This window comes from Abramis brama (genome assembly GCF_963993115.1).
Source record: "Abramis brama genome assembly, chromosome: 15".
In the NCBI taxonomy this organism is placed as follows: domain Eukaryota; kingdom Metazoa; phylum Chordata; class Actinopteri; order Cypriniformes; family Leuciscidae; genus Abramis; species Abramis brama.
This window is the reverse complement of record NC_139977.1, coordinates 20,887,169-20,906,068: the sequence shown is the minus strand read 5'-3', so window position 1 is coordinate 20,906,068 and position 18,900 is coordinate 20,887,169. Positions and strand designations below refer to the sequence as shown.

At 36.6% G+C, this 18,900-nt stretch overlaps 2 protein-coding genes across 2 annotated transcripts; one reads left to right on the top strand and one right to left on the bottom strand.

Annotated features, from left to right (window-relative positions):
- Positions 1–782: 782 nt before the first annotated feature.
- Positions 783–5,025, top strand: tgfb1b (transforming growth factor, beta 1b). Its single transcript, XM_084137563.1, has 8 exons — positions 783–1,010; positions 1,092–1,594; positions 2,363–2,629; positions 3,235–3,306; positions 3,383–3,518; positions 3,624–3,774; positions 3,860–3,970; positions 4,050–5,025. The coding sequence occupies exons 2-8, from the start codon at positions 1,252–1,254 to the stop codon at positions 4,095–4,097; spliced, it is 1,128 nt and encodes a 375-aa protein (XP_083993689.1). The 5' UTR covers positions 783–1,010; positions 1,092–1,251; the 3' UTR covers positions 4,098–5,025.
- A 2,082-nt stretch (positions 5,026–7,107) lies between these two features.
- cbr1l (carbonyl reductase 1-like) lies at positions 7,108–12,563 on the bottom strand. The gene is made up of 4 exons (XM_084136951.1): positions 12,137–12,563; positions 11,064–11,244; positions 10,854–10,977; positions 7,108–7,971 (listed from the first exon to the last, which is right to left on the bottom strand). Exons 1-4 carry the CDS (start codon positions 12,423–12,425, stop codon positions 7,732–7,734), a joined length of 834 nt encoding a protein of 277 aa, XP_083993077.1. The 5' UTR covers positions 12,426–12,563; the 3' UTR covers positions 7,108–7,731.
- Positions 12,564–18,900: the final 6,337 nt, after the last annotated feature.

Here is an 18,900-nt window from a genome sequence, read left to right as displayed (position 1 = left end):
TTTTTTTTCCCAGCTGTTGAACGATAAAGACAGTGACCACCTATCAGAATCCCCCACCCGATTTGTTGGAACTTCAGCATTTAGCGCGGCAGACGCAGCATGCAATTATAAACAACGTTTTAATGCATTGGTGTGGATGCTAATATGGTTATTATCTTTATAATTATCATTCTTGGTGTGAACGGGTCTTAAAGTGTATAGTATAAAGTGATAGTCATTCTAAGTCTATGAGAATAGGGAAGTCCATCCACACCACAGCTATATCAATAATGACATAGAGGAATGATATAATTGGAATCACTTTCAGATTTTTTTTTTCAGCTGATGAATAAAAAAGAAAAATTTACTATGAATCAGAATCCACCCGACTTTTAAAAGCTTGAGCGTCATAACTGCACTGCACACTTAATAAATAGAAAGTTATCGTGCCTTGGTGCAGATGCTTATAGTTGTTGTTATAGGTATTTTATAGTTCTCGTTCTTGGTGTGAACAGGCCTAAGAAGGCTTTAATGTAGTATAAGTGGGTTGTTAAGGATTCTATCCTCAATTCTTGTTTAATTAAGGAAAGAATTCATAACATCTTGTTTCATTCTAAATGTTTAATTCTTTGTTGGGTGGATGGCAATATCCAGCTGACTCCAGGCATGTGAATGCCATCATGAGTTGAACTAAACACTTTGCCTCACATATTGTCCACAGTGCGGGGTAAATCTTCAGGGGAAACTTCTGTGCTAAAAAGGAAGTGTTGTGTCATTTGGTTAAACTGTGCTGCTTCCTTTTCCTCTTTTGTCATTCCTTGAGTTGAGAGCAAACGGTTCAGAACAAGAGGATGGCACGCGAAAATATCTGATATTACTTTGAAGCTCAAATACGTGTATTTGTTTTTTTCTGTTGAGCGGGACACAAGAAACCGTTGAGGTTATCGAGTGGAAACTATGTACTATAAATTAAGCATGGTGGCTTGTGAGGACATCTATTGTGTACGTTCATTGGACCTCTGACTTCGTTGGTGAGTTTTGTTTGTTTTTCCCAGATCCATTGTGTGTTGTGCCAGCATCCACATCTCAGTAATGTTTGGTTTCTGATTCAGGCCGTTGGGTTTGAAGTGAAGAAGACAACACCAGCCTATGCTGTAGCAATGCTAAAGTGACGACACCATTATATCTAGAAGTGCTCGAGTCCCTTTAACCATCCTGTAACCATCCATTGCCACACTCAAAGACTGAAGATAAATTCCAGCAACGCTGACCATGAGAGCGGAGAGCTTATTTCTAGCATTCCAGTGCCTGTTAGGATTTGTGCACTATAGCAAAGCATTGTCAACATGCAATCCTTTAGACCTGGAACTGATAAAGAGAAAGCGCATTGAAGCCATTAGAGGACAGATACTCAGCAAGCTACGACTGCCTAAGGAACCAGAAGTAGATGATGAAAAGGAGTTAGAAAACATCCCAGCAGAACTGATCTCAGTGTATAACAGCACTATAGAGCTAAACCAGGAGCAGGCGGCAGATCCTGTACACCAGCCTATAGAAGATCCTAATGAGGAGGGATACTATGCTAAAGAGGTTCACAAGTTCAAAATGATTCCGAGTGAGTGGGTCTGTCCTTTCTCTATTGTCTAGCCTGTTGATTATTGAATTATTATTACATTGCCTTTCTTAGTGTTAGAGCCTAAGATGCCATGTGCCTGCCGATTTCCTCAGAGAGCTGAGGGTGTGTGCAAATTATCTCACCACAAACAGGAAGGAAGGCTACTAAGAGAATGCTAATGAAGTGACTCAGATCCTGGATTTAATGTTTCTTGGCAAACTACAGTATCACTCAGATCCAATCATTCCATGATCTATTATTGTGTCTTAAATCCATATTTGGTCTATTATATGACAATACTGGTTTGGGAATGTTTTAGTGTTGGTTGCAGTCACTCATTTGGAGGTTTCCCATGCTTTTCACAAACATTATATATTTATTTATTTGTGGTCAGTAATTAGTTTTTTTTTATTTTTAGATAAAAAAAAAAAAGTATCACTCAGCTCCAAAATCCCTTGATCTGTTATTCAGTATATTGTATTTGTATTAGTTTATTCAGATGATTATGATTAATTGGAGTCATCATTGAAGTATTACCTTTTGATTGCATTTTGTAAACTGATTACTTTTATAAAGTACCAACATATCAGTTGTGCAGGATGGCTATTTTATTAGTACACATGGAGCCCTGTTGTCATTCTCATAAAACACATCTTTTGTTCTCTACTTTCCTTTTAGCTCTCCATACAATGTCTTGTCAAATATAAAACATACATACTTATTTCTAGACATATTTCCAATCAGTTTTGCTGTCTGTCTAATTACCAGTTAAGGAGAATACAAATTGGTTGGTACGGTTCAACATCACAGAAATAAAGCACAAATTGGGTTCGAACCCCATGGTCTCCCAGGTGGAGCTCCGTTTGCGCATCAAGGAGCCTAACATGCCTAATTCAGAGCAGAGACTGGAGCTGTACCAGGACACTATGGAAAAGGCTCGCTACCTGAATTCACGCTTCATTTCCAATCAAATGAGTGGCAAGTGGGTGTCGTTTGATGTGACGTCGACCTTAAAGGACTGGCTGCAGAAAACGGGTAAGAATCAGTGCTCCCTGCCACAAGCTACACTACACTTTGCTGTATTTTAGAGCTATAAATGTTTGGCAGAAACTATTTTCTAATAAAATCATAAAATTAACATAGCATGACAAGTAGCTCATTTAGCAAAACACAAAAGACCCTCTCGACTGTATCAGTCTTGGATCTCCCACTAAAATAGTCTAAAAACGTTGTAAAAAAAAAAAACCTTTTTAATTTACTACATTTAATAACTATAAGAAGTAAGCTTCTGGACGCAAACTTGTTACCACGTGATTTGTAATCTGATCATAAAAATAAAAGCTAATTCAGAATATTAATATATATTCAGTTAGTACATAAATAAGCTGAAATTAACACTGCTACAAACAAAAATTTGCAAACCTGTCACATTCTAAACCTGTTACCCCTCCTGGTGTAGTTCTTTTTGCAGTTACATTTTATTTTGATCGATTTTTTTCTATTTAAGTTTGATTATGTCGACAATGTTTATTTTTATATTAAAAATAAACACGGACACTGTGGTTTGTAAAGAAGTGTTTATTACATGAAATAAAATGTATCCATGACAAATTAAACTTTCTCTAAAATGTGATTCATAGAGGAGGAGCAAGGATTTCAGTTGAAGGTGGCCTGTAATTGTAAAACTGAGGATTTTCAATTCAAAATAGCAGGTTTGTGAGTTCAAATTCAAATCCTGTGTGTCTTGAGGTTGAAAGGACAAGCTAATATTGCTATTTGTGTATGCAGGTTTATCTCCACTAAGAGGTGACAAAGCCCCCTTATTAGAGCCAGTGCCCCACATTTTGGTAATGTCTCTTCCTGCTGACGGCCACAGCCCATCAAAATCTCGCAGAAAACGGCAAACTGATGCAGTTTGTACCGAGTGAGCCTTTTATGATTCAGCATGAAAGAAAACTGACATTCCTTTCATAATGTTTATGTATTATATCAAAAGCCTCACAGTGTGTCACCTTTATGCTTAATGCAGAAGGTCTGAGGGCTGCTGTGTGAGGAGCCTGTACATTGACTTCCGCAAAGACCTGGGCTGGAAGTGGATACATGAACCTTCTGGTTACAATGCCAACTATTGCACTGGCTCTTGCTCTTACGTCTGGACTTCAGAAAACAAGTACTCACAGGTACCAATCAGGACTAACAGATGTTTCATAACTGGACCGTTTAAAAATTATGTGTCTGATGTGGTCCAATTTTGTTTGCCTACAGGTTCTTGCACTGTATAGGCATCATAATCCTGGTGCATCTGCTCAACCCTGCTGCGTTCCTCAGGTTCTAGAGCCACTGACCATCCTTTACTATGTGGGGCGCCTACATAAGGTCAGAATTGATTTTTATCACTTTCATCAGTGCTCAACAGAAACCTAATCTAATTAATGCTCAATGTAACTTTTCTCAGGTAGAACAGCTGTCAAATATGATTGTGAAGGCCTGCAAGTGTAGCTGAAAGTGTCGTTTCCGTTTGGTCCTGATCTTGAGGTCCAGTATTTTCCGAGGGCAACGATTTTATCCCTGTTCTTTTTTTTTTTTTTGTCAACTTGTCCTTTTTGTTTTACTTGTCTCCACTGTATCACACTTAGATATTGTAGTATTGGTTGTTTTGAACTGTACATTTATGTTGTGAATACATGCTGTACATGCTGTCACTGAAGTGGACATATTCGTTGTTTGATATAAAGATGCTCAAAATGTTTAATATTATTTAGCTGATAAATCATATTGTGACTGAACATTTTCACCACAGTTCAGGTGTAGGTTTTAAATAGTTTTATTTAACATTAAAACACCTGTCTCTTTTTTTCAACATCTGAATAAAATTTTCCAAATGAAAACTGTTGGACATGTGTTTAATGTACAGACTGAATAAAGTGGATAATGATATTTCTCTCAGCTCTGTTTTCAGAAGATTCTGTACTTCCAGGTCAACAATAAGCATTGCTTTAACTCATTGTTCTGATGCCTGGACTCAATTTATGCTTAGTTATACTGTTGGCATCGAAAAAACATCTTTGTTTTTAAATATGTGCTTGCAAATTATTTTTTCATTATTTTAAAAGTTGTTTTTGTTTTGTAATTAATCATTTTAAAACACTGCTTTAATATCATTAGCTCCAAAACTAAGCAATGTTGCTAAAATGTAGTAAAATTAAGTTTTTTAGAGCCAGAGCTGTTGGTGTAACTTTATTGCTGTATAATTGTGATCACCCTTCAATGTTCTTTAATGTATGTTGAGCTGTTTTTCCCCGTCTCCACATTTGTTACAGGTGTTCAGGAAAGGCAATTTCCTGCCAGCTATTTTGTTGTGGCTTCAGAGCTGGCAAGGCTTTTGTTGTTCGATTTTATAAAGGAAGTGAATTAAAGGTGGTATGTTTGAATTCTGTATAATACGCTGGTATGTTTCTACACAACATTTTATTTAATGATCTTACTGAAAATATAATAGAATTACAGTTAGTTAACTACAATGAATTATCTTGTTTGTTAGGTGAGAAAATAATTAACTGTACAGTAGTGGCCAAAAGTGATGTGTGGAGGGAATCTTTGTTTTAATGACCATGCAAGTTTGATTAAATCATTAAAATATGAGAATTTTTTTTAAAAATATTTTAAATATGAGAGCAGAACAAAACACTAAACCTGGTTAAAGTTTTTTTTTTTTTTTTTTGACATAATTATTTGTCAAAAAAGGCAAACTACAGCTAAAGGTTTTATTTACAGTTTATATATATATATATATATATATATATATATATATATATACTACTGGTCAAAAGTTTTAGATCGTAAGATTTTTTATGTTTTTAAAAGAAGTCTCTTCTGCTCACCCAGGCTGCTTTTATTTGATAAAAAAAAAAAAAAAACAGTATTATTGTGAAATATTATGACAATTTAAAATGACTGTTTTCTATTTTAATATTAAAATGTAATTTATTCCTCAGATGAAAGCTGCATTTTCAGCATCATTACTCCAGTCTTCAGTGTCACATGATCCTTCAGAAATCATTCTAATATGATGATTTGATGCTCAAGAAACATTCATTATTATTATCAATGTTGAAAACAGTTGTGTACAATTTTTTTTTCAAAATTCTTTAATGAATAGAAAGTTCAAAAGAACAGCATTTATTTAAAATAGAATACTTTCCAACATTATAAATGTCTTTACTGTAACTTTTGATCAGTTTAACTCATCCTTAATGAATAAAAGTATTGATTTATTTTATTTCTTTTCCCCAAAAATAAAATTTAAATTCTTACTGACCCCAAACTTTTGAAGGATATAGTGTTTAATGTTACAAAATCTTTCCATTTCAGATAAATGCTGTTCTTTTGAACTTTCTATTCATCATAGCATCATGAAATAAAAATGTAAAAAATGCTTTCAACATTGATAATAATCATAAATGTTTCTTGAGCATCAAATCATCATATTAGAATGATTTCTGAAGGATCATGTGACACTGAAGACTGGAGTAATGATGCTAAAAATTCAGCTTTGATCACAGGAATAAATTACACTTAACTATATACTCACATAGAAAACAGCTGTTTTAAATTGGAATAATAGTTCACAATATGACTGTTTTTGTTTGTATTTTTAATCAAATAAATGCAGCCTTGGTGAGCAGAAGATACTTATTTTAAACACATTCAAAATCTTACCGATCTAAAACCTTTGATATATATATATGTATGTATGTGGGGCAAAAGCTCACAAACATGCTCAAAAAACAGAATTAATAAAAAATAAATTAATATAACTATACAACCATGTGAATACAACAGTAGAGAGGCAATGATTGAGTCGAATTTGAGGATTCTTTAAATGTGGATTCTTTAAATGTGTCCTATGCTGCCATCTAGTGACACAACTGGGGTGAAAAATAAAGTAGTGTTACTTGCACTTTTGACAAATGAATACTGATATATATTTTGGAAAAGCCATCTAATGTGATTACATTTTTGTTGATGAAAGGTATTTTGGCAATCTGAGTTTTCAGAATAATTATTCGACTGGCAAGGAATTGTGTTGCAGGTCCTCATGTTAATTCATTTACACAATGTAAATCTTTGGCGCCCTCTACTGGTTACACATCAACTATACTTTCCCTACGATTCAGAACTGTTTTAAAAGTGCTTGTCTAGCCTGCTATCCGGTTACAGGGTGTGACAAAGTAAATACATAAGGAAACATTTATCTATTTATTTAAAACTAAAAGTAGTGAATGAAATAAGATATTCTTGCTTTTACTTGACTTCAGTGTTGTAATTTTGTGATCATGATCCAAACAAAATGGTTTCCTGTTTATTGAAACTAAGGGTGGGAGAGCTGGCAGATATATAATTAATCCTCTGCAATAAAAAATGCTTTCTGTTGGCCAATAAGGTTAAGATACCGCCAAATATTGCCCGTTTATAAGTTGGATTGTTTTACGATGGCAGAGTCTGAGCCAATAAAAGCTTGATAAGGCTGGTATAATTGTGTATGAATTGCAGGGTACAAAAGTCAATCTTGTATAACACAGTTAATATTTCTCTAACAAATGCTTCAAGTATCATAAAGCAAGCACATGACGTCAGCAGAAATAACCTTTGTGCATGAAGAATGTGAATGCAGTCAAGCTGACAACCAATTTTAAATGTTACTTACAATTCAAGATCACAAGCTGACAAATATTTTGGCAAACTAAATATTCATTTAGCTTCATAAAATAGGAATGTATCCAGAGATTTCAGTTTGTGCAGATAGTAAAATCTGTTCTGTGGAAGAAGGATTTGAGGCCAAAATCTGTTTATCTTCTATTTATCTTAGTGAGATAAACAAAATGACCCAAGAAACTGAAAAGATTCTGAACATCTGATATGGAGAACTCATAAACCATGCAATTTACTTTCAAGAAAACTGGGCCAAGTACATGTCAGAGCTTTCTAAAATGTAATTTCATGTACAGTAGTAGAAGTACAATTTTACACTATGCCTCTCATAATGTCAACATGTCAGTATATTTTGGAAAAGTCAGATGTAATCATAAAAATTTTTTTTTAGATGGAATGAACTGATGACGCCTGTTTTCTTCACTCTACCATTCCTGTACAGTCTTGTCCCACACTAGCTGCCCATGCGGCTCTTTGGCTGCTTCAGGCAGCATGGCCAGATACACAGGAGTTTCTGCTCCTTCCTCTGGACTCTTGGTAGCATTTTGTCCAGCCATGTCAGTCCGCACCCATCCTGGACAGCAAGCATTCAGGAGGATACCATCACCTGGCCTTGTCTCGCTGAGAACTTGAGCCTGGATCTTTGATAGCACAGTCACACCAATCTAAAAAAGAGACAGAAAACAAAAACAATTCCTTTTCTGACAGATTTTTGTCTGGGCCTGCTTATTGCTAAAATACACAACCTAGCAAATCAGACTCTTGGTATGTTAGGGGCTGCATCCGAAAGTTTAGGCAGCTGAACTGTTGCCTTGCTGGCACTGCCCTATCAGTAAATGACTTTGCAGGCTGCGTTTGCGCATGAAGGGAACACACAAAACTGATTTTGGACAGAGTTCTAAGGCAGCATAACGGTTTAATGATCTACAACAAAATAAAGGGAGCTTTGGTGATAACTAAGTGAATATATATATATATATATATATTACACAATACTAATTTCTCGTTAAATGCCACCAAAGGTGGAAAAAGTTGTTCAAAAACATACATTTATACACAAACTGACCACAAACTGCAATTTTCAGATACTATTTTTATTTTTTAGCTCAACTGTCATGGAATGGAATGTGCAGGATTGTGGGATATCATAGGCAGCAAAGGAAAGATGAAGGTATCTCAGTACAGGATCATAACATGATCATTGGATTCGGACATGCCTTGTTACCTTTCCACCTATAGGGAGGCAGCATTTTTAGGGCCCAAGCCCTGAAAGGGCGGAGGCCCTATTGTTTTCGTAAGGATTTTTTTTTTTTTTTTTTTTTTTTTCTTCATTTTTTTTTTGTGTGCCTTTTTGCCACTTTTGGGGCCCTTAACATGCTCAAAAACTCTTGAAACTTTGCACACAGGTCAGAACCTGCGGCCATCAGGGCCGGACTGAAGCTGGTACCCGGGCGTGGCAGGGGGGCTCGACAGCGCCCCCTGGAATGGGGTCCGAAATCTTGGTCCATATATCAAACACGCTTGCATGTAATAATCTGAAACTCAGTACACGTATAGATCTCATCGGGCCGCACAACTTTCGTGCTCTAAGTTTTACAAAAGCCCAACAGGAAGTTGGTTATTATACGTTGTTTGGAAAACGCATACAATGGAATGTGAAATACTCCTCCTAGGGAATTCATCCGATCGCCGTCAAACTCGGTGTGAATGAAGTCAAGACATTGAGGATGAATTCTTGCGAACAGATTTTTGATATCTCGAACGGTTTGGCCGTAGCGAGGAAACGAATTTATGGCGAATAATGGGACACAGGAAGTGTGTTATAACTTCTGCATACATTATCTGATCTTGCTGAAACTTCAGCAGTGTGTTCGTTGTAAGAGGCCGATCACATGGATGTGACGTTTGTGAGTCAAAGTTATAGCGCCACCAACTGGCAACAGGAAGTGTGTCACTTTCAAAATGCTTTGAAATCACTTTCTTATTTTTACCCGATTTGCTTAAAACTTTATGTGTATAATGTAGACACATGGCAGATGTAGACCTGTGAAAGGATTATTGATATCTTAGATACTGTTGCCGTGGCAACGCATCAAACTTTAATATTCTTTTCGGATGCTTTTGAGACTCTTCACATGCTTGAAAATGCATGAAACTCGACAGACACATCACATTTATTATACAGTAGACATGTGCAAAGTTTCAGAAATGGGGGTGGTGGAATGGCTCAGTAGCGCCACCTTTAGTCAAAAATGGGGGCTTAGTTTTTCCTAGAATCACAAAACTTGGTAGGTGTATTGTTCTCATCAAGCCGGACACCTTTCTAATTTACAGTCATTACCTCAGACCCACAGGAAGTCAGATATTTTGGTTTGAATGTGGATTTTCTGGAGAATTTTCTCTCTCTCTCTGTGTGTCTGTGTGTGTGTGTGTGGGGGGGGGGGATTTGTCTATTCCATTTAATCTTTGTTCTTCAAGGTTTCAGGGGCTTTTGGGGCCCTTAACGTGCTCAAAAACTCTTGAAACTTTCCACACAGGTCAGAGCCCACGGTCATCAGGGCCGGGCTGAAGCTGGTACCCGGGCGTGGCAGGGGGGCTCAACAGCACCCCCTTGAACACGGTCTGAAAACTTGGTCCATATATCAAAAACTCTTGCATGAATTAATATGAAACTCGGTACACATATAGATCTCATGGGGCTGAACAACTTCCGCACTCTAAGTTATTAGCTCCGCCCAACAGGAAGTCGGCTATTATGGGTTGTTTGAAAAACGCATGCTGTGGAATTTGATGTACTCCTCCTACAGAATTCATCCACTCGCCTCCAAACTCGGTCAGCATGAAGGCAAGACATTGAGGATTCTAAATTGCGGATGGATTTTTGATATCTCAAACGGTTTGGCCATGGCGACGACACGAATTTATGGCGAGAAAAGAGAAACACGAAGTGTTATAACTTCTGCATACATTAACTGATCTTGATGAAACTTCAGCAGTGTGTTCGTGGTCAGATGGATGTAACTATTGTGAGTCAAAGTTATAGCGCCACCAACTGGTAGCAGGAAGTGTGTCAATTTCAAAATGCTTTTGACAAAAGTGGGGGGGTTACCTTTACCCACAGTTACAAAAATCAGTACGCATATTGGTCTCATCGAGCCGGACAACTTTCTAATTTACAGTCATTAGCTCCGAGCAACAGGAAGTCAGATATTTTGGTTTGAATGTGGATTTATTTGCAAATTCAGCCTCTGCATTTTACCCACTCCTGCTAAGTGGTTTGTTTTATTCACACCAAACTTTTTCAACATGATAAAAATACATTAAAGATATATATATATATATATATATAATATATATATATATAAATATAGCTGCGAGCAGCGATGAAGGGCCAAAGCCGGGGGCACCGCCACCCCGGTGCCTTTAGGTAACTAAAGGCACCGGGGTTGCGGTGCCACCGGCTTGGGCCCGTAATCGCTGCTCGCAGCTATATTTATTTTTTTATTTTTTTTGGATGCAGCCAAGGACAAATAAAGATGTTTGTTACCTTGGTGGTACCATAAGCAGTGTTTGGCCAGCCCTGAGCCGTATGATCCCCTGTCTGTGCAGCATGAACAAACTCTCCCATCAGCAGGCACAACTCCTCCTCTGACAAATCTTTATTTCTGAATCTGTCCAAAGGTAAACATAAAACAAAAAATACTTGATTTGCTGTTTACTTTACCTTATCACTTACTATAAAAATTGATTCACACACTTTGCCTGTAGTTCAGGATTGCACTGGTTAAGGGATTTCTTGCTAACAAAGCTGGACACATTGACCACTCGAGCACTGGGTCGAAGTATCGGCAGAAGAGCATGGCACACCCACAGTGTTCCCCAGAAGTTGGTGCGCATGGTCACTTCAGCCTGTTCTCCAAATGGCTCTGTTGCGGAATCTAGATAAAAGAAGAGAGTTTCAAATGGATGTAAATGGATGCAGAATGTGTTTTTGCAAAAAACAAAACAAAACGTCAAATGAAAAAAATGCAAGGGTCTAGAGACGCATTTTAAAAAAAAAATTGAAATGCATGTTTAAATAAAAAATATTTTAAAAAGCGGCACTGTGGAATGCAAAAATCCCAAACTGATTTCTGTGTGAACGTGCCCCAAATTAACAGAATGATGTGAAGATTTTAACACAGAATGCTGTATGGACCGATCATAATATAATTAATATAATATAATCTTTGGGTGTAATGCATTGCTAGTAATTACTTACTTTTCCCTTAAAAGTAAAGTAAGGGATTACTCTTAATTTTTCTGTAATTTAATTAGTTACTTCTGATGCAATTTCAATACTGTATAGTCCAATTCTATATAAAACAATAGTGGATTTAACAGATAAATTTAATGTCTGATGTTTAAATGTATGTTTTTAATGTAACTTTTTAATGTAACCCTTTAAATACTTTGGTCAGTTCAAGAAAAATGTATGCAATTTTATTTATGATGAAAGAATTAAAAGAGCAGTTTCATGTCTATCCTTGTATTGGTCAGTATGGAATTGTGTTGATATGGGATTTAGAAAATAATTAGTAATAAGTAGCCTAATGCAATACTTTTTTAGAGAGAGTAGCCTACTTACAGTAATCTAATTACACTGCTGAGGATGTATTTAGTAGCTAGGTAATTATTTTAATAACCTACCCAACACTGAATAATAATATAATATAGGCTACACTACAGAATGTTTTAATTGTTCTATGACACTTTTTTTTTTTGACAGAGCATTTAAGGCTTAAAGATTTACGCAGGTCTGCGTTGAAAAACAGAACATTCAAAACTAACGTTTGAAGGCAATTCCCGCGTTGTTGACAAGAACATCCAGGCCGCCGTACTTCTCCTGCAGAAACGTCTTGAGTTTTAGAGAGCTTCCTTGGTCACAAATATCAAGTTGATGGAAGATTACGTTTTTGCACCCCTCCGCTTGCAGTCCAGCAAGAGCCTCTTGTCCCAGTTTCTCATTCCGTGCAGTGAGGATAATATCTCCTTTGAAACCTGCCTTGCACAGCCCTTTAACAATTGCCAGTCCGATGCCCTTATTTGCCCCTGTAACTACAGCCACTTTTTTGGACATTGTGGGTTTCTATTGTCTGCCGTTAAGCGAAGAAATGAAGTCACGAAAAATAAAAAAATCTGCACTCTGGTGTTTAATGCTGAAATGCTAGTTCCACTTCCGCACTTTGCGAAGCCCACGTAGCTCCTCCTCTAAAACGGTCAACAAAAGAAAGTGCAAGTCATGCTTACTTTTGCTTTCATTGATAACATTGATTGATAGCTTTTTTATTGCCCACACGTAACTTAAATGCATTGTTATATAAAAAAAAATTGAATGTTATAAAATAGTGTAACGTGTTCAAATGCTGTTCTGTTACAAATAAGGATGCATTTAAAGTTAATATTGTACTTTATTAATTTTGTGTGATTTGGATGTTCAAGTTGAATATGGAAAAATGCTCCACCACCTGGGGAGTTGTGAGGGGAACCACAGAGGGAGGAGATATAGAGAGTGCCTCGCTGGTTCAAGTGGTTCTTCTCATAAGGCGCGGTGTGTACGGCGTGGGCTGTGGCCGACAACAGCCTCTAATAAACACCTGATAGCACACGTACATCACAGAGACAACTATTAGATGTGTGTGTTTACATCTGGAAGACGTTTTTTTTTAGAGTGTTTGCTCATCTGCAATACGTCTATAGGAATGTTTCAGTCAGATGTCAAATAGACATTTAGAAAATGTCTTTAAGATGTTTATGATTTAGAAATTATGTAAAACTGGCATCTTAAAGATGTCTATCAGATGTTAGTAAACAGCAGATGCTTTCCAGATGATGTGATATTTAACAGACATCTTGCAGACGTATGTAGTTTGCTCATTATATAAATTTGGTAAATTTTTTTACAAAAAAAGTTACATATCTTTAATCGGTCTTCTGACAACTATAATAGCCTATAATATCATAGCGTTCTCAGACAAGGACGAGACATTTTTAATAACAATAAAAAACATCTCATCCTTGTCTGAGAACGCTACCACATTCAATTGAATTCACATTCGAATCACATTCACATTCAATTCACATTCATTTTGGTTCAAATACATTCACATTCGACTTGATTCACATTCAATTAAATAATCATTCACTTCACATTCAATACATATTCAATACATATTCAATTCAATTCACATTTAATCCTCATTCAATTTACATTCGATTTGATTCACATTCGATTCACATTCAATTTGATTCACAGGAGCCTAGTACAAGGCTCAGTACTAGGACTGTTGCTGTTCACTCTGTACATGCTACCCTTATGAGATATCATTAGGAGGCATGGAATTAGTTTTCACTGTTATGCTGATGATACTCAGCTCTATATTTCTTCGTGCGCCGACGAAACGCACCAATTCACAAAATTAACGGAATGCATAGCTGATATAAAAATTTGGATTGACTTGTAATTTACTATTACTTAAAAAGTTTTTCTGTTAAAAAAACAGAGTACTAGAACCAGTAAGTATGACCATATTAGCCCAGTTCTGTCAACACTGCATTGGCTCTCTATTAAACATTGTATACATTTTAAAATATTGCTGACTACTTACAAAGCACTAAATGGTTTTGCCCCCCAGTACTTGAGCGAGCTCCTGTAATCCTGTAACGCATTATAGTCCTTCACGTCTATTGCGATCTCAAAATTGTGGCCAGTTGATAATACCAAGAATATCAAAATCGACTGCTGGCAGTAGGTCCTTCTATTTAGCACCTCAGCTTTGGAACAGTCTTCCTAACATTGTCCGGGAAGCAGACGGAGGCATTCATATAGAACATTACATTTCTATTATTCAAATCAGTTAATTTATTATTAGGATGCATTAGGTCAGCCGGAACCGGGGACACTTCCTATAACACCTGATGTACTTGTTACATCATAAGAAGAATGGCATCTACCCTAATGTTAGTCTTTCTGTTTATTCCGAGGTTTACTGAAGTCAGCCGGATCCGGGCCGTATCCAGATCAGATGATGGACCTGCGCCTGGACCCATCCACGACGCATCCCTGAAGTGCTAGCCTCATCAACCCTGTGAACCCTTACGAAAAAGAAGTATACTTCAAGTTCATTTTATGAAGTATACTTAAGTAATGTTCAAGTATATTTTTAAGTATACTTTATGTAGTAAGTATACTAATATCAATGTGTACTTGTAGTAAACTTGTAAGTGTACTATTTCAATACTGCTTGGGACTAAACTGGCCCATTTTTAGTATATAAAAGTATACGTTTAAGTGTAAGAGTAGTATACTATAGTTTACTATTTTAATACAAGTAGTACATTTTTTAGTTGATGAAAGTACACACTTAAGTGTACTCTCAGTAAACTACTAGTTTAGTAGTTTATACTGCAAGTTTTCTTTAAGTGAACATAACATTATACTTTTAGTTTACTATTTATATATTATTTTTGCACTTGCAGTATACTATGTTCAAATGTAGATTTATTTTTTTATACTTGAAAAATACCTTTAACTGTACTTTAATTTTAAAAACATTTTATTAGCTTCATGCATAATTTTTTAATCAACACTTGAATGTCGGTAAGTTTCCTAAAGAAAGGCAACATTTTAAACAAAAAAGTTTTTGTCAAAGACTACGCCTTGATCGCCTTCTTAAGTTCTTCTCCTGTGTTTTGATCCGGAGACTCTGTACTAGAAGAAGATATGTCATAGCGCCCCCTACCGTATAACAGTGAAAACATAGCTGGAAAATTCAGTCAATGGTGGGGAAAAGTACAATTAGAGTAAATTCCTATACACTACCTGTGGATTAGCCTACACAAAAATTCAGATGCGCAGTATTAGAATCTGTTTTATATCAATATTCTAATCAATATTTTCAAAAAATGTAAGATTCATAAGACTGTATATGAAAAACTAGGCTACTCGACCAAAAGAGTTAACACCACTACAAGCCAAGTATACTTTGAATACTTTTAAGTATATCTTGATCAAAATATTGAGTACAAGTACAGGCCAAATACACTCACCTAAAGGATTATTAGGAACACCTGTTCAATTTCTCATTAATGCAATTATCTAATCAACCAATCACATGGCAGTTGCTTCAATGCATTTAGGGGTGTGGTCCTGGTCAAGACAATCTCCTGAACTCCAAACTGAATGTCAGAATGGGAAAGAAAGGTGATTTAAGCAATTTTGAGCGTGGCATGGTTCTTGGTGCCAGACGGGCCGGTCTGAGTATTTCACAATCTGCTCAGTTACTGGGATTTTCACGCACAACCATTTCTAGGGTTTACAAAGAATGGTGTGAAAAGGGAAAAACATCCAGTATGCAGCAGTCCTGTGGGCGAAAATGCCTTGTTGATGCTGGAGGTCAGAGGAGAATGGGCCGACTGATTCAAGCTGATAGAAGAGCAACTTTGACTGAAATAACCACTCGTTACAACCGAGGTATGCAGCAAAGCATTTGTGAAGCCACAACACGCACAACCTTGAGGCGGATGGGCTACAACAGCAGAAGACCCTACCGGGTACCACTCATCTCCACTACAAATAGGAAAAAGAGGCTACAATTTGCACAAGCTCACCAAAATTGGACAGTTGAAGACTGGAAAAATGTTGCCTGGTCTGATGAGTCTCGATTTCTGTTGAGACATTCAGGTAGAGTCAGAATTTGGCGTAAACAGAATGAGAACATGGATCCATCATGCCTTGTTACCACTGTGCAGGCTGGTGGTGGTGGTGTAATGGTGTGGGGGATGTTTTCTTGGCACACTTTAGGCCCCTTAGTGCCAATTGGGCATCGTTTAAATGCCACGGCCTACCTGAGCATTGTTTCTGACCATGTCCATCCCTTTATGACCACCATGTACCCATCCTCTGATGGCTACTTCCAGCAGGATAATGCACCATGTCACAAAGCTCGAATCATTTCAAATTGGTTTCTTGAACATGACAATGAGTTCACTGTACTAAAATGGCCCCCACAGTCACCAGATCTCAACCCAATAGAGCATCTTTGGGATGTGGTGGAATGGGAGCTTCGTGCCCTGGATGTGCATCCCACAAATCTCCATCAACTGCAAGATGCTATCCTATCAATATGGGCCAACATTTCTAAAGAATGCTTTCAGCACCTTGTTGAATCAATGCCACGTAGAATTAAGGCAGTTCTGAAGGCGAAAGGGGGTCAAACACAGTATTAGTATGGTGTTCCTAATAATCCTTTAGGTGAGTGTATACTTGGACTTTTTTCTCAGTATAAGTCAAGTACACTTAAGTGTAATTTTAAGTATATTTCTGAGAAGTACATAAAGTATATTTTTGAGAAGTATATCAAATGTAGACTGAAAGTACACTTTCTTATTTTTATTTTAAAAGATGTATACTAATAGAACACTTGAATAAACTTATTTTTCGTAAGGGAAGGCCTCAACGACACGACAGCCATCGGCACTGATCCTCAACAAAGTTGTCTCCATACCGGCGTGATGACTTCGACTTCCAACCAGATGGAACTTGATAATATTCTGAATGTTCTGATCCAATCTGACTTCTGACCTGTAATCTTGCCTGAATCATAATCATACACTGTTCGCTCGTTGGCCAGAGGAGAACTGGCCCCTGACTGAGCCTGGGTTCTCCCAAGGTTTTTTTCTCCATTCTGTCACCTTGATGGAGTTTTGGTTCCTTGCCACTGTTTGCCTTGGCTTTTGGCTTGCTTAGTTGGGGACATTTAAAGGGACATTGTGTAGGATTTTCTCCCATCTAGTGGTGAAATAGTATTTTGCATTCAAACAAATAGTGCTCTCCAGCGCCACGCTTTTTCAAATGCGTGTTGCATCTACGGTAGCCGTTATGTACCAAAAAGCTATGACAGGATGTCTTATAATAGCACTTCATCGAGTTTTCCTTCGGGTGAACTGGTTTGTTATTTCAAACAAACTGCAAATTGACACAACAAACAAACGAATGTTACAGTTTTGAACAAACAAAACTTACAACCTTGTTTTTAGGGCCTTCTCTACTTTACTCAATAGCTGCTATTCATCAAAAAGCCTATTTTAACTATAAATGTTCTACTGTCTATATAATAAAGTACACAACCAAGCAATGAAAAAAAGCTTGTAATTAAGATCGTAACATTGACTTACCTGTCGAGAAGAAAGCAGGCAACTTCAGCGTCTCTTTTGAAATATTTCTCCTGCATTAGCTATCCCGACATTAACCCTTGTTTTTTGTAATCTCCGGTCACGTTTCATTTTATGGTCTATTTTGGACTTTTTCGACGACGAGGACTCCTTATCCTGTGACTCAGCATATGCATGGTCCTCCATTATAAATAACCGTGCAGTGCAGCCTTTTAAACTTGCCGGGGCAGTGACAAGCGCCTCTTACTGCTCTGCCCCTCCGCTTCTGCTGGTTTCAGTCACGTCACGCTGGCTCTGAACGAAAACGCATTGTGGAAACGCGTTGGCCTAGTACTTTTTGTCCCTCTCTGCTATTATAGTTTTTCAAGATGGTGGAACTACATGGAAGCCTCTGTGGACCTACCCGTTCCATGTATATAAAAATAATAAATTCTTCGTTTTTGAGGATAAGTCAGATAATTAGCAGAGGTATTTGTACACCATTGAGGACATATTTATGAATAAAAATATTGATTTTAGATAATAAAATACCTAAAAAACCACACATTGTCCCTTAAATATTATTATTATTTATTTATTTATATTATTTTATTTATTAATTTTATTTAACGATATTATTGATCTGCCTTACTTAAGGTGGACAATGACGCAATTTTCTTCTAGAAACAAACTTTGTTGTATTATTTTCATGTTATCAATGTGAAGCTGCTTTGATACAATCTGTAAAAAGCGCTATATAAATAAAGGTGACTTGACTTGACATTTAATTAAATTCAAAATCAATTCAGTTTCGATTCACATTTGATTCAATTCACATTTTATTCACATTCAATTCAATTCACATTTTATTCACAGTCAATTATATTCACAACGCTAGTGCAACCAAATTGGTATCCATTTCGTAATCGTATCACAAACTAGCTGTCAAAAAGGCAGCTTTGCAAGAAAGAGTCTAAATGATTTTTAAATTTGACTTTTAATTCAAAACTTCACAAAACTATGTACTGTAGCTAGATGTTATTACAAACAAGACCTTTTGTTGGCCATAGTCTGAAGTGATTAACAGTGTGACTTTCCATGATTTCAATAATTAGTTTGCATTGCAATGCTAAAATCTATAAACATATATAGACTGATTTTAGTGGGTTGTTGGTTGGTTGACTGTTGACCCTGGCACGTTTTCATAAATTTTTCTAATTTTTTTTGTAAGTTTTTTTTTAATGATATTTTGCAGCATGCTTTGTTCAAATTTATATTTTATTTTGAAGTAAAACATATGGTTATTATATTATAGCCTACCAGTTGGGTTCACTAGTTCTGAAATGTTTGATTTTGTTTGCAGCAGATTATATCTGTAACAGTTGGGTTCACAAGTTATAATT

What these genes read in the sequence shown, in the direction of transcription:
- tgfb1b (XM_084137563.1), top strand. Translation starts at nt 1,252, where the DNA reads ATGAGAGCGGAGAGCTTATTTCTAGCATTCCAGTGCCTGTTAGGATTT. An exon ending in ACTGATGCAGTTTGTACCGA is followed by an intron (nt 3,519 to 3,623) that starts GTGAGCCTTTTA and finishes TGCTTAATGCAG; the next exon opens with AAGGTCTGAGGGCTGCTGTG. An exon ending in CAGAAAACAAGTACTCACAG is followed by an intron (nt 3,775 to 3,859) that starts GTACCAATCAGG and finishes GTTTGCCTACAG; the next exon opens with GTTCTTGCACTGTATAGGCA.
- cbr1l (XM_084136951.1), bottom strand. Translation starts at nt 12,425, where the DNA reads ATGTCCAAAAAAGTGGCTGTAGTTACAGGGGCAAATAAGGGCATCGGA. An exon ending in AATCCTGAACTACAGGCAAA is followed by an intron (nt 10,978 to 11,063) that starts GTGTGTGAATCA and finishes ACCTTTGGACAG; the next exon opens with ATTCAGAAATAAAGATTTGT. An exon ending in CTGCTTATGGTACCACCAAG is followed by an intron (nt 7,972 to 10,853) that starts GTAACAAACATC and finishes TCTCTTTTTTAG; the next exon opens with ATTGGTGTGACTGTGCTATC.